This window comes from Salvelinus namaycush, chromosome 4 (genome assembly GCF_016432855.1).
Source record: "Salvelinus namaycush isolate Seneca chromosome 4, SaNama_1.0, whole genome shotgun sequence".
Lineage (NCBI taxonomy): Eukaryota > Metazoa > Chordata > Actinopteri > Salmoniformes > Salmonidae > Salvelinus > Salvelinus namaycush.
Genome location: NC_052310.1, coordinates 44,467,116 through 44,482,624, shown reverse-complemented (window position 1 = coordinate 44,482,624; position 15,509 = coordinate 44,467,116). Strand labels below are relative to the sequence as shown.

Here is a 15,509-nt window from a genome sequence, read left to right as displayed (position 1 = left end):
TTGCTGAGCGGCCTTTCAGGTTATGTCGATATAGGACTTGTTTACCTGTGGATATAGGTATTTTTGTACCTGTTTCCTCCAGCATCTTCACAAGGTCCTTTGCTGTTGTTCTGGGATTGATTTGCACTTTTCGCACCAAAGTACATTCATCTCTAGGAGACAGAACGTGTCTCCTTCCTGAGCGGTATGATGGCTGCGTGGTCCCATGATGTTTATACTTGCGCACAATTGTTTGTACAGATGAATGTGGTACCTTCAGACATTTGGAAATTGCTCCCAAAGATGAACCAGACTTGTGGTGTTCTACAATTTTTTTTCTGAGGTCTTGGCTGATTTCTTTTGATTTTCCCATGATGTCAAGCAAAGAGGCACTGAGTTTGAAGGTAGGCCTTGAAATACATCCACAGGTACACACACATCAATGGTCTCAATTAGCTTATCAAAAGCTTCTAAAGCCGTGACATAATTTTCAGGAATTTTCCAAGCTGTTTAAAGGCACAGTCAGCTTAGTGTATGTAAACTTCTGACCCACTGGAATTGTGATACAGTGAATTATAAGTGAAATAATCTGTCTGTAAACAATTGTTGAAAAAATTACTTGGTGTCATGCACAAAGTAGATGTCCTAACCGACTTGCCAAAACTATAGTTTGATAACAAGAAATTTGTGGAGTGGTTGAAAAATGAGTTTTAATGACTCCAACCTAAGTGTATGTAAACTTCCGACTTCAACTGTATATAACGTAGGTACATTTTGCACTACACGAGCAAAACAGCATTCCAAATCTAGCCCACAATGTCTGCTGTGTGGATCGAGCAGTCAACAAGTTGAGTGGTCATTTGAAAGAGTAACAACATTTCAGCGAGACAAATCAAAGGCAAAATCCATTAACTTCTTGTCAATAGGGGGGCGCTATTTTCACTTTGGAAAAAGTCGTGCCCAATTTAAACGGCCTCGTACTCTATTCTAGATCATACAATATGCATATATTCTATATTCTATATATATTTATGCATATTATTACTATTGGATAGAAAACACTCTCAAGTTTCTAAAACTGTTTGAATTATATCTGTGAGTAAAACAGAACTCATTTGGCAGCAAACTTCCAGACAGGAAGTGAAAATTCTGAAAATGGGGCTCTGTTTCAGGGCCTGCCTATTCAACTGGCTTATATTTATCGATATACATGCACTTCATACGCCTTCCACTAGATATCAACAGGCAGTGGAAGGTGGAATGGGGTGTCTAGCTTGATCTGAGGTCGAACAAGAGCTTTTGGAGTGGCAGGTCAGGAATTTCCTTTCTCTACCAAGGCGCGCAAAGCACCTCGATATTGTCTTATGATAAGCGTTCGGTTTACACGGCGAATATCTCCGGCTCTGATTTTATTTGATACATGTGATAATAACATCGTAAAGTATGTTTTTTCAACCGAGTTTTATCAGATTATTCAACGTTTATTGGGACTTTTGGAGTTTTCCGTTCTTTGCTTAGAGAGAAGATGGGAACGTTATCAAGCTTGGCTAGCATTGTGGCGCGAATTCGACAGAAGAAAAGGACATTCTAAAACCAAACAACGATTTATTCTGGACCAAGGACTCCTTGTACAAGATTCTGATGGAAGCTCAGCAAAAGTAAGAACAATTTATGATGTTATTTTGTATATCTGTGGAAAATGTTGATTCCTATTCTCTGCCGTTTTGGCGAGCGCTGTCTCGCAATAACGCAAGCTGTTTGTTATGGTAAAGTTATTTTTAAAAATCTAACACGGCGGTTGCATTAAGAACCAGTGTATCTTTCATTTGCCATACAACAAGTATTTTTATGTAAAGTTTATGATGAGTTCTTTGGTCAGATTAGGTGAGTGTCCAAATTATCTCTGGAGATTCTGGTGAATCGATGCTACGTATTCACAATGTATAATCAGGATTTGTAGCTCTAAATATGCACATTTTCGAACAAAACATAAGTGTATTGTATAACCTGATGTTATAAGACTGTCATCTGATGAATTTGTTCAAGGTTAGTGATTAATTTTATCTCTATTTTGTCGGTTTTGTGCAAGCTAATTTTGCGGGGAGTAAATTGCGTTGTGTGTTTGGCTACTGTAGTGAGCTAATAGAAATATATATTGTGTTTTCGCTGTAAAACACTTAAAAAAATCGGAAATATTGGCTGGATTCACAAGATGTTTATCTTTCATTTGCTGTACACCATGTATTTTTCATAAATGTTTTATGATGAGTATTTAGGTATTTCATGTTGCTCTCTGCAATTATTCTGGCTGCTTTGGTGCTATTTGTGATGGTAGCTGCAATGTAAAACTTTGATTTATACCTCAAATATGCACATTTTTCGAAAACATAAATGTATTGTATAACATGTTATAAGACTGTCATCTGATGAAGTTGTTTCTTGGTTAGTGACTAATTATATCTCTATTTGGTCAGTTTTGTGATAGCTACCTATGCGGTAGAAACATGGTGAAAATATGCGGTTGAGTCTTTGGCTATTGTGGTTAGCTAATAGAAATACATATTGTGTATTTGCTAAAAATCGGAAACGATGGCTGGATTCTCAAGATGTTTATCTTTCATTTGCTGTATTGGACTTGTGATTTCATGAAAATTATATTATATGATATCCCTGTCCCGTTAGGCTAGGCTATGCTAGTCAGCTTTTTTGATGAGGATGCTCCCGGATCCGGGATGGGTATCACTGAAAGGTTAAATCCAAGAAAATGTAATTCCTTGCCCTTGACAATCAACCGTTCTCTGTCGTGGGTGATGTTGGCTTTCACGACTGGTCGAGCACCGGTACACACTACCAAGTGCGCTATTTTTCAGATATTGCCCTACCGGAGTTACACAGTAATAGCATCACTGCTATTAGCTTCACGACATACTATGGAACGCCGTTTGGGTCTTTGCGTGTCAAAAGAGATACACGTCAAATAACACTTTTTGACAATAACACTATTTTTACACTTTAAATAAGCTTTTAATTTGACAAATAAATAACACAGTTCTATTAGAGAATGTTGTGTGTTCTGAATTTACACGTGCAAGCCAAGCGCCACCACTACTATCAGTAGCACTGTCAAAGCTGTATATAAAAGGCAGCAAACAAACAAACACCGGCCATGGACGATGTGTTTACAATACTGCGTTGGTAATAAAGCATTATTTGTTTGACCACAACTTCTCAGGGAGCTAGCTAGCTTTAGCTTGGTACCTAGCTAGCACCAATAAAACCAGCCTGAAAACAACGACCAGTAGAAACTGCAGTTATATTCATTATTCGTAGCAATGATTTAGAAATCCTTGAAAGTAAGTATTAGCTAGGTAGCCACTTGTTGTTCGCCTATTGAAATTGAACTTCAGTTAATGAAAATAAATAGCTAGCCAGCTACTTAACCCTGTTGCCCAAAGCTAACGTTATAATCAGCCAGCTAGCTTCATCTGGCTAGTGAGGCTCGACCGGACCGGGTTACGTGTTGTGAAGCTAGCCACAATAAGGCTTAGACACAATAGTGGAATTTGTGGTTTGCCTTCAAAATAAAAGTACCCATTTGAAAGTGATGCAGGTTACAATTGGTGGAATCATGCCATATTTAGACTAGATATGTTAAACAAGGTTGGAATGTGAAGCAATGAATTGGGTTATCAGCTTACTCGGTGACACCCACAGAACACAACTGTGAAGAGTTTAGGTAAATATTAGCACTGTAGCTCTTATCACAGGACTGTGACTGTGTGAAATCACCTCCCCAGTCAGCCTAAAGACCCAAACAGCGTTCCATATAAATCCTGGTTGAGAATGAACCAACTGAACAAATGAACAACAAAACAGCACAGCAAGTAAGTGAAAGAAATAGGTTTTGATTATGTTTTACTCGTCATTTCGACATACGTAAATGGCAACAAAATAACTTTTTGGTCATTGTGGTTTGTTAGTGTGTGTGTGTGTAACCTTTATTTAACTAGGCAAGTCAGTTGAGAACAAATTCTTATTTACAATGACGGCCTACCACGGCCAAACCCGGACGACGCTGGGCCAATTGTGCGCCGCCCTATGGTAATCCCAATCACGGCCGGATGTGATACAGCCTGGTTTCGAGAGACTGTAGTGACGCCTCTTGCACTGAGATGCAGTGCCTTAGACCGCTGCGTCCATATGTGTGTTTGTTAACTATTTAACTGTACTAGAATGTTTCAAAATATATATATTTATATTGGTTATCGGTATTGTTTTTTTTGGCAAGGAAAATATCAGATATCGGTATCAGCCAAAAATGTAATATCGGTGCATCACTATGAAAGATAATCACATTTTGAGCAACATACTCTATTTAAATGAACAAATCATTTAAACAACTTGCGTACATCTTGTAGACATTTTTGGGGGGTTATTTTTACAATTTATTGAAACAGTTATGAAATGAAAGAGAGGATATAGATAGATGTAAGAAACAGATTTAAGGGTTGTAGCAGGGAATTTAACCCCGATTGATGGGGAGAGGGGTGTCCTGTCTAAGCCAGATGCGTTACCGCTAGACAACTTGCATACATTTTAATTAAGTATATGTTGGTGTTTTTTGTTGTTGTCAATTTCAATTTATCCCAGAATCATTTTTTACAGTTTGGCTGTGCGGTTGAGTGGGTAAAATGTAAACAAAATGTACCATCTTACTGCCCCTCCCGTTTCTAATCGGTCAAAATAAAGCATTTTAAAAATTACAGTGGAATTCCACAAAAAATATTCTCTATAGTCCCTTATCATCAATCAATACTTAGGCTATAAACCAATTGTCACGCCCTGATCTGCTTCACCTGTCATTGTGATTGTCTCCACCCCCCTCCCATCTTCCCCATTATCCCCTGTGTGTCCCCTGTTCGTCTTATTTGTCAAGCTTACCAGCGTTCGTCCTGTCAGCGCCTGTCTTTTCCCCGCCTCTCTTTTCTCGTCTTCCTGATTTTTTACCCTTGCCTTTCATTATTTCACTGTAATAGCTACTATAAATTGGACAGTGCAGTTAGATTAACAAGAATTTAAGCTTTCTGCCCATATCAGATATGTCTATGACCTGCGATTTTTTTGTTGTTGTTACTTACGACCTCATGCTAATCACATTATCCTAAGTTAACTCAACCGTCCCGCGGTGTCACGCCCTGACCATAGAGAGCCTGTTATTCTCTATGTTGGTTAGGTCGGGGTGTGACTAGGGTGGGTCATCTAGGTAATTATGTATATATGTTGGCCTGGTATGATTCCCAAACAGAGGCAGCTGTTTATCGTTGTCTCTGATTGGGGATCATATTTAGGCAGCCATTTCCCCTTTGTGCTTTGTGGGATCTTGTCTGGGTATAGTTGCCTGTGAGCAGTACTCTGAGTGTCACGTTTCGTTTGTTCGCTTTATTGTTTTTGTTATTTTAGTTTTCTCTTCCTAATAAAAAGGATGTAAACATACCACGCTGCATTTTGGTCCACTCCTTATGACGATCGTGACACGCGGGGGGTACACCGAGGTTAAAAACACTACTATTCAGGTTGAAGAACCACTTTGAACCTTTCAGAGTACTACTGTACATTTCTGTTTTAAAACACATTCTGGTTATTAAAACACTTACATTGGGTTTACATTCAAACAACCTCCAAACACCACATCTTAGCTTAGGTGCAATACTTCTCATGGTTTCATTCGACAATCATGATGTTTTTAGACTTTCTATTTTTAAAGTGTAGATGGGTCCATACAATGTAACCTATACCTGAAACAATCATATAATAATTGACACCAGGAAAAAAGTGGATTAAGATACAATTGTCTGAAAAAAATGACATATTATAACCCTCCCGTTGTCCTCCTATTATGCCTAGCACACAGTGTCCCACCCGGGTCACCCTGTCCCGTCTTGGCTAAAGGCCCAGTGGGCACAAGTGTGACAGTATGGGTGTGAACAGCCTTTGCAGATGTATTTCTTACACCTGCAGCACGCGGTGTGTGTCTTGGCGTCCTTCTTGGGTGGGCAGAGCTGACACCTCTTCCTCTTACTCGCCTCCAGCCGGGCGGCCGGGGCTGGGTCGGAGGCGGCGGCCTGGCCGACGGCTTGCTCAAGGGCTTGCGGACGAGCCTCGGCGGATACACGCTCGCCCCGTATGACTTTGACAAGTGCTGAGGCGGCTTCGGTGCGGGGGAGACGCTGCCTTCTTTGGATCAAGGGCTTCACGAGCGCCTTTCCGAGCTGCTCCAGGAACACCCTCCTCTTGTTCCGCTTCCCGGGCATCCAGTCGGGGTTGATCTCTCGCCATATGACAAAGGCGTTGTAGGAGGACACGTCGAGGATGTTGTGGAAGATGACCAGGGGCCAGCGGGCGGTCATCCGTCTGCAGCTGTAGGTGCCGACCACCTTGTCTAGGTTGTCCACGCCGCCCTTGTTGCAGTTGTAGTCTAGGATGAGGGCCGGCTTCCGGTCTCGGCGATCGCTAACGTCGGGCTCCGCGTGCCGCGTGCTCAGAAGCAGCACGTTCTTATTTCTCTTTGCCAGGTAGGACACTAGAGTGGCGGTGGGCGTGAAGGCGAACCTGGAGGACGAGACCTGTCTGTCCTTGGACTGGAGCAGCGCGGGAGGGAGCTCGGGCTTGTTCTTTCGCACCGTGCCCACCATGGTGAGGTTCCTCTCGAGGAGCCGCTGCCCGAGTTCGTAGGAGGTGAAGAAATTGTCACACGTGACGTTGTGACCGCCCGGCAGTCCCTCGGTCAGATCGAGGACGACGCGCGCGCCCTGGTTCTTCTCGGGGCCTCCGCCGGCCGCCTTGCCGGTGTACACTTGCATCTTCCAAGCGTAGCTGGACTTGGCGTCGCAGGCCACCCACGACTTGATGCCGTATTTGGCCGGCTTGCTGGGAATGTACTGTCGGAAAGGACAGCGTCCTTTCGGCGAGGGAGAGGGGAGGGAGAGGGGAGGGAGAGGAGAGGGAGAGGAGATTAGCAGCGTCATACACAGATACATAGACTGCCCGTGCTCTCTACGCTACACGTACAAACACAGATACCAGCGTCATCGTTACCAGCTCACCATCGGGGCGCACTGCGTTTACGTTACACGCAGCCGCCTCCGCCGCCCGTGCTACTGCCGATTGCTACTACTGCCGATTGCTACTACTGCCCGTGCTACTACTGCCCGTGCTCCACGTTGCTACTCTTGCCGATTGCTACTACTGCCCGTGCTACTACTGCCCGTGCTCTCTATGCTACACGTACATAGACAGATACATTGACTGCCCGTGCTCTACGCTACACGTACAAACACAGATACATAGACTGCCCGTGCTCTCTACGCCACACGTACATACACAGATACATTGACTGCTACCGCTCTCTATGCACAGATACATAGACTGCCCGTGCTCTCTACGCTACACGTACAAACACAGATACATAGACTGCCCGTGCTCTCTACGCTACGCGTACGTACACAGATGCATAGACGGTACCTCTGAACGGGACCAGTTGTTCGTCCACCGTCACTTCGGGCCCCGGGTTGTAGAGGGCCTGCAGCCGCTCCTCCCACAGGTCCCACACCTCTCTCACGGCCGCCAGTCTGTCGGTGGCGAGTCTCGCGGGTCTCGACTGGCGGTCGTCGAATCGCAGCAGCCTCGAGTACTTGTGAAACGCCTTGAGCGGCATGGTGGCGCGGAACACGGTCCTGCCGCTCTCGGCGTCCCACAGGCTGGCCGCGGCCTCGCCTCGGGACCTGTAGACGCCGGCTAGGATCAGCAGCCCTACGTAGGCGCGCAGGTCGGTGGAGTCCATGGGTCGCCAGCCGTCGCCGTATTTTCTCACCCCCTGCAGATTCGTCATGTCCACGATGATCCTTTCTATCGCCGGTGTGACAAACAGACGGAAGGCGGACGCGATGTCGAGCGCTCGCGACGCGGCGTAGGCCGTGGGGCCCGGCGTCACGGCGGGGCAGGGCCGGCGGATGGCGCGGGGCCGGTCCGGGCCGCGATAGGCCACGGAGGACCATTTGATTTTGCCGTTTTTTGACAGCAACGTCTCCCTTTCTGGCTCTGGCTCTCTGGCTCTGTCTCGCTCTCGCTCTCTGTCTCTGGCTCGCTCTCTGTCTGGCTCTCTGTCTCGCTCTCGGCCAGCGGCCGCGTCTCCCTCTCGCTCTCCCTCCGGCTCTTCCTCCGAAGAGGAGCACGACCGCGAGGCCGAGTCGTCTTCGTAGTCGTCTGCGTCGCGCTCGGGGTTGTATTCCTCACCGTCTTCATCTTCCGAAACGTCCTCCTCTTCGGAATCGCAGTAGTCTTCTTCGTCTTCTTGGTCGACGCTGGAGGATATCTGTTCCAGGACCTGAGCCGCGCTGAAACCGGGACTGCGAGGCGTCGTAGGCGGAGGCAACACGCTCGGCGGGGTCGTATTCCTCGTCGTCGTCCTCGTCGTCGTCCTCATCATCGTCCTCATCTTCTTCTTCTTCTTCTTCTTGTTCTTCTTGTTCTTCTTGTTCTTGTTCTTCTTCTTCTTCTTCTTCTTCTTGACAATATTAGTAGGCTCTCTACGCCCTGCTTACTGTCGTAGGCGGAGGGCTCACGCTCGGCGGGGTCTTATTCCTCCTCGTCGTCGTCCTCGTCCTCATCTTCTTCTTCTTCTTCTTCTTCTTCTTCTTCTTCTTCTTCTTCTTCTTCTTCCTGACAATATTAGTAGCCTCTCTACGCCCTGCTTACGGTGGCCACGTGAATGGGACGAGGCACGCGAATGGACGAGGCGCGTGGTCGGCCCTGCCTGCTCCTTCGGGCCCTTCGGCCCCTTCGGTCCCATCCGGGACGCTCGGCTGGCCTCCCCGTGTTATAGCACCGAGGTCGTGCACTGAGTTGTTGGGGACAACTGGTCCCTGCCGGGGTCACTCAGACCCGGCCCAGACAGAGGGGAACAACTCCTAACACAGGCCCCGGGTCACTCCGACCCAGCTCAAGACAGGGGTAGGAGGGTTACAACATACACCTTGCTAACGCTGCCGGGGTCACTCTGACCCAAGCCCCCGGGACAGAGGGGAACAACTCATAACGCAGGGCCTACAACAGGGCCCGGGTCACTGTGACCCGGCCCAGACAGGGGTAGGAGGGTTACAACATACACCTTGCTAACGCTGCCAGAGTCTCTCTAACCCACACAGACACTGGGAATCGACTCGTAACGCTGGCCGGGGGTAACTCTGACCCGCCGAGGCAAGGGGAAGGTTGTGTAACAACAGCCATACCCGAAAGGCACAATTTCCACAACCAAGGGAAAGTAGTTTGTAGGGGGGCGTTTTTAGATTCGATATCCAAACTCACACGGGGCCCAAGGGCCCGATGGGGGACAGAGGGCCGTATTCGACACAGGCCCTTGCCCGGAATGTTGAGAGTGTCAATTTTGGGGCAGGACCTTTTACTAGTATCCAGCAGGTGGTGGTGTTGGGTCACTGTGACCCCGGCCTGCCGGGGTCTCTCTGACCCACACAGACACGGGGGAAGTGACAGGTAACGCTGCCGAGGGTCACTCTGACCCCTCTGACGTCACTATGACCCCGCCCACACAGGGGCAGGGGCAGGAGGGTTACAACATACACCTTGCTAACGCCACCGGGGTCACTCTGACCCCTCTGACGTCACTATGACCCCGCCCACACAGGGGCAGGAGGGTTACAACATACACCTTGCTAACGCTGCCGGGGTCACTCCGACCCACACACAGACACGGGCAATCAACTCGGAACTGCCCGGGGTCGCTCTGACCCGCCGAGACAACGGGAGGGTTATTACATTCATTACTTGCACCACACTACCACCAAGTGGATACTAGTCAAACATCCTGCCCCAGAATTCACACACGCCACATTACGGGCAAGGGCCCTGTGTGCGAAGTGACAGGCTGTCCCCGATTATCAACTAACTATTTCCAAAAGTATTGTAAAACTATAGAAATAACATATCTGTTGTTTAGGACCACTGTGTCTGGTGAGCATGATAGTAATCCTAACCATCCTGTCACCCGGTGTGTTTCGGCATGTACCTTCCCGTCGCTCCCCCCTACTGTTGGTTTCATGTCCTTCTTTGTCCGATGTAGGTGATAGTGGCTGCACTTCGCCCCTGTCTATTGGTTTGTCTCTCATACACACTGTCCTAGTCTCTGGCTAAATATCTCTGCGTCTATAATATACGCACCTGGCATAGGCTACAATATGATACTCTGTCTCAGTCTCACAGAGTGCATTCGGGAGTTGCTTGCTAGGGCTGACTAATTGACCATGTCTGTCAGGGGTATGTGCTACATTTCCATCCCAATGTAAACAATAAGTTGTGCCTGAAATAGAGTTGGGAAAGTGATGCATAGTGCTACCCCTCGTCTGTGTAAGTGCTGGGAGTGCACAGTCTATCCTATGTGGGATACGAAACACTGCGAGGTATGCCTTGCATAGTAATGACTGAAAGACAGGTGTAGGGTAGAGATGAATAGTCAATGTAACAACAGGCACTGAACTGGGAGAAGGGCTGTTGAGCTTTTTATTCATATTCTGTGTCATCAGCACATGCTGTACAGTGAATGTGTAACGATTTGAAATGAGCCACAGGTCTTGGTAGCTGGCAGTGGAGTCCATGTCTTGAGGGCTGGCTGTTCCGTCAATGGCTGTGGTCACTGACCACATAAGCATGGGGACCATGTCCAGGTGGATCGGTGTCTTTCCACTTGTGTGTGTAGTGTGAATAGGATGGTGATGTTCTCTTTTACCTTATCGCATCTATACTTTGCTTACTCTTCTCCTCTCCTCGCTGACTTGACGGGGGATTGTGATGCGTGATGGAGCAGCTGCCTTGGTTCAATGTGAACATGTCTCACGGGATAGTCGCACAAACTTTTCACTCTCGGGGAACGTGCACGCCATGATGGCTAACAGGGCTCGAGATGGTGGTAGTGCGTTAACGGCACATACATGGGTCTGGGTGAAGAGACTGTCCGTTGGGCCTATAGTCACATCGCCACCTTCGGCGCTGTCGGCTCTCACGTTCACACGGTCCAGCTTTTCCTTCTCGTAATCTGTCAGGGTCCTGTCCTTCAAGAGGAGGCAGTCGTACCAGGCCGCCATAGCCTAGTAGTCTGCGGTTACCTGAGGTGGATGAAGGAGTTACGAGGGTAGGATAGGATAGGGGCTAAGCTTAGGTTGTCCTAACAGTTTGATTAGAGTGCGAAGATAGTTTAGTTGCTGCTGTCGAGCTATTTGCAATATTTGCAGAGGTTTGCAATGTCTCTGTTGAAACCTCTATAACCAACGTCGTGTTCTTTCTGTGTGTATGGCTAATGGACTGATATTACCCCCTGACTGTGTGAGGACTGGAGGCTCTAAGTACATCTCAGCAAATTGCTGTGTGTGGTGGGATGCTGCCTATACCCTTCTTCAAGAATGAGTTTCTTGACACTGTAATGGACTGATATTACCCCCCTGACTGTGTGAGGACTGGAGGCTCAGTACATCTCAGCAAATTGCCTGTGTGGTGGGATGCTGCCTATACCCCTTCTTCAAGAATGAGTTTTTGACACTGTAATGGACTGATATACCCCTGCTGTGTGAGGACTGGAGGCTCTAAGTACATCTCAGCAAATTGCCTGTGTGTGGTGGGATGCTGCCTATACCCCTTCTTCAAGAATGAGTTTCTTGACACGTCTCCCACTGTCCTAGCTGCAATGTTGCTCTGGTTGTAATAAAGAAGTGACGATTACCGCTAATATGAACCGGACACTGTATGGGTTCTCATCGCCGTACACACCTAACATTTGACATGTGCCTATTTACAATGTATGTTTCTTTGAACATGTGTCAATAAAAACTCACAAGACTCTCAGTACATTGTTCCCTTGTCATTTATTCACATACATAGCAAAACTTATGAGGGGTATGGTCAAGTGAAACAGGATAGTGGGCCACTGGGTTGGACAATAGTTCCCTTGCTGTCGCCGACGTATCATTCGGTTCCGTGATCTAATAAGGAACTAAATATAAAATAAGCCACGTGTAATATAACAAGTTTTTAGAATGGCACGTAGGGTAGGGTCTATTCTTGAGGGACTGCATGCAAGGTTGGCGTCATGTCTTCCCAAGGCCCCGTACAGAGCATCTGCTTCTCTCTATTGCTGGTGAGCCCTGAGGGGCTGGTGACTGCCTGTGTGGCTCTGCGTTCCCCTTTAGCCTTCCCCCACAAAGTCTCAGCCCATACAGCCGAGGGGCAGAGGCCCTTAAATGAAACTCGACTGTGAATTGTAAGAGTTGATGCTTCTGCTGAGTAGTCACGAGCTGTGGGGGGGATGGGCACGGTCTCGGGCATGTCTCGTGGAGCATCAACCGTGGTGGCTACTTCGTGCTCCCCTTTAGCACGGTTGACGTCAGCACCATGGTCACCACGTACATGATGTAGATTATGATGTTGAACACTGCGATAGCGCACTCCATGTTATGCAACCTTTGTGCGTCTCTGATCATGGGTTGGTAAAGCAGCTCCATGCAGCCCGCGTCACACAGCCATGAACAGCTCAATGTTCATCATGATGAGGCACGCAATCACGGTCCTGGTGCTCCTGACGGCCTCTGGACGCCTGTAGGGGCCTTCGGAGTCGTCCATTTTGCGCTTGCTCTTGGAGGCGAAGTAGCTGAGTACTATGCTCACCACCATGGCAAGACAAGCCGAGCGTGATGAGGGCAATCCCCAGGTGGATGTACGCGTACTCGTAGTCAGGTCTGCTTCGGAGGAGGAAGTCGTACTCGAGTCTGAGTTCTGCCTGCATGTGGCCTTGAACCATGCTTGTTGTTGATGAAGTACAGAATGTTGTTGGAATGGTAAGAAACCCCACGGTGAGAGATGTGATGACAGCAATGGGCTCCCAGCTTGCCCCTGAAACGGGCCGCGCTCAGTAGGGGCCGTTTGGGACCCATAACTTTCTGCTGTTAAACAGCTCTTGCTCCCGGATATCAGAGACTCAACGCCTCCCATCATTGTTTTTTTGCGATTCATATCTCTAATCTCTAACAGGGGATCCCTTGATCCTTGATCCCAGCTTCTGCTTTGTACTTCTTTACTACTGACGGTGTAACTTAGCCGTGCCACTTTCTGTTTCTCACAAAGGGACAGGGTTTTCACAGCAGCAACCACCGCTCATAGAACTTTAATACAATGAAGCTCCAGGACCCTGCGATCGAGTTCCGGGGCTCCGGTGGTGAGCTGTGTGCCAAGTCTACAGCCGACCACCGTTGTACAAGGTTAAGGGAATCACCAGAACCCTAACTTCTATCATGTGCTGCAGGAAGCGCTCAACCGGGCACAATATGATAAGCATGGATCTGTTCACCAGGGTTGTGAAGGACCTGAACGCCAACCCGAGAGCTCGCTCGAGTGGCTGCCTGAGTACCTAAGAAACCTTAACGCGCCCGATTCCAAGGGGTCTGCGTTCAAGGAAGCGCTGCTGCAACTGTTCAGGTGTAAGCCCTGACTCCAGACGCCTGCAGACGCCTGTGGGATAGGAGCCGTATGTCCACAGGCATAGGCGTTGCGGTAGACTCTCAGTGCAAGGGCGTGTTCAACGGAAAGAAGAGACTGTGCGACGTAGGCCCCGTATCCCCCTCATTCTCACGCAGCTCGAGGCTCTGCGTCTTGCTCCCATTTGCGCAGGCCTCAAGGTTGCCGGTGTGCCAACGCCCGATAGGTCCCGTAAACCCGGATCCTACCCGTACCACAACGGCTGTACGCGGGGCTGCAAGTCCTCCACTGCACATGGCTTCTACACAGAGGTGGACCTAGTGGCCCACGACACCGTGACCGGAAACGTAGCACTGCTGGAGCTTAAGACCGAAACAAAGCATTCTTACCAGGCCACCTTGTGGCGATACAACACGCAACTGTGGCTTACGTGGCTGATGTTCTCGCTCACGTACCCCAGCATGGCAGAGCGGTCTGCTGCGTATCTGGTGATAGTCAGACCAGGCACCAACCAGGTTACCATACGGAGTTGTTTAAGCCAACGATCTCTAAGACTATGCGCCGCAAGTTCCCGTGGCTGAACTGTTTCTCTCCCAGGTGCTCAACTGTCTGGCTCCTACGTGTGTGAACATGAGAGTCGAGAGACTCGAGGCCAGCGGAGCGTCAAATGCAAGGGGAGAGTCCCCCCGATTAGAGCCCACCGATCTGTGTTACAGGAACATACTTTTCAACCAAGCGAAAGTGAACACCAGGAAGAGTGTACCGGTGACAATCACCCGAGAAGTCGATTCAGTCTCTCCTGTTTGGAATCGACCAGGTAAAGAGTACTAAACCACATCTAGTGTCCTTGCTAGCACCGCAATAGCTCCCTTGCAAACCATCCAAACAGGCTCGCGTGTCCCAGCACTAGAGCAGTTCGTTGTAGCAGGGCCCATTGTCTCCAGCGAGGGCCGAGAGCTCCAACCGTACAGCGGGACCCAGGCTACATATTGCCCGGTTCCACTGTGCCTCTAGACAAACTTTCGACCTACTCAGTCCCGCGCCCGTTCCACTGAATAACACATTGACCGAAATGGGGTTGAAACACAAGGCCATCCACGCGATGCTCGCAAACCCTCACCTGGCGCCGTTTGAATTGATCGACAAACCGTGGGCAAAAACAGGATTGGACTCTGATGACCATCTCATGGTAATCCACAAAGTGAAGGAACTGACTATATCTGGGATGATCCTCAGACGTCCATAGTTAGCATGGCCAGAACCCTGGCGAGTTGTTACATCTCGGAAAGGACAGGCAGTCAGTGTGTAGTCCTTGTAAAGGACGGAGCGAGAGCTCCTAAACCTGCTGTGAGGGAAATGAGACTAAAATATACACCGCGCCTCACATTGACTTCTGTAACGTAATCTGTGCGCCATAGAATACACCATGATGAAGCTTTTGGCCGACATGGGTATGAAAAACAAGTTGTTTCTAGTGACGCGCCAAGGGGACTCTCTGAGGATCAGCTCCTAGAGGGAACCTCGGTCGATAACCTGGTGTCTTTCCCCAGAAGTACCTGGAGTACAGGAGTGCCAGGACGACTGTCTTCTTGCCGACGCGTTCGAAGAGCTGAACCCTCCTGAGTGTGAACTGTCAGACCTAGTGCCAGTTATGCCGACGGCTCGATAGACAGGCTGAGGGACACGAGGGCATCTTTGTCAACCTTCGCGGACCCCGAGACTGTACAATTGTCTACGCTGAGAGACGCCTGTCTAGCGTGTACGGGCATAGAGGCCGACCGCTGCTCGTGAGTTGGCAAACGTTCTGAAAGGTAGTGTGACCGTGTGCACAGGAGACTCGGACCTGGTGGCCGTGCTGACGGCTGGTGGCCGCGAGGGCATTACCATGAGGCTAGACAATAAGAGCTACCGCGAGGCGCGAGACATGCACATGTCGACCTTCGGGGAGCTGCTGTTTGACATTCCTGACAAGAACCCACCCAAGCTTAGGTTTATGG

General features: G+C 48.6%; 1 protein-coding gene across 1 annotated transcript in view; it reads right to left on the bottom strand.

Moving 5' to 3' along the window:
* LOC120045886 (protocadherin-15-like) overlaps positions 1-11,132 on the bottom strand; it is a 282,158-nt gene extending 271,026 nt beyond the window's left edge. Inside the window, exon 1 of the mRNA XM_038990815.1 lies at positions 10,886-11,132. Within this exon, the coding sequence (XP_038846743.1) occupies positions 10,886-11,132 (247 nt within the window). The remainder of the gene's footprint in view (positions 1-10,885) is intronic.
* Positions 11,133-15,509: the final 4,377 nt, after the last annotated feature.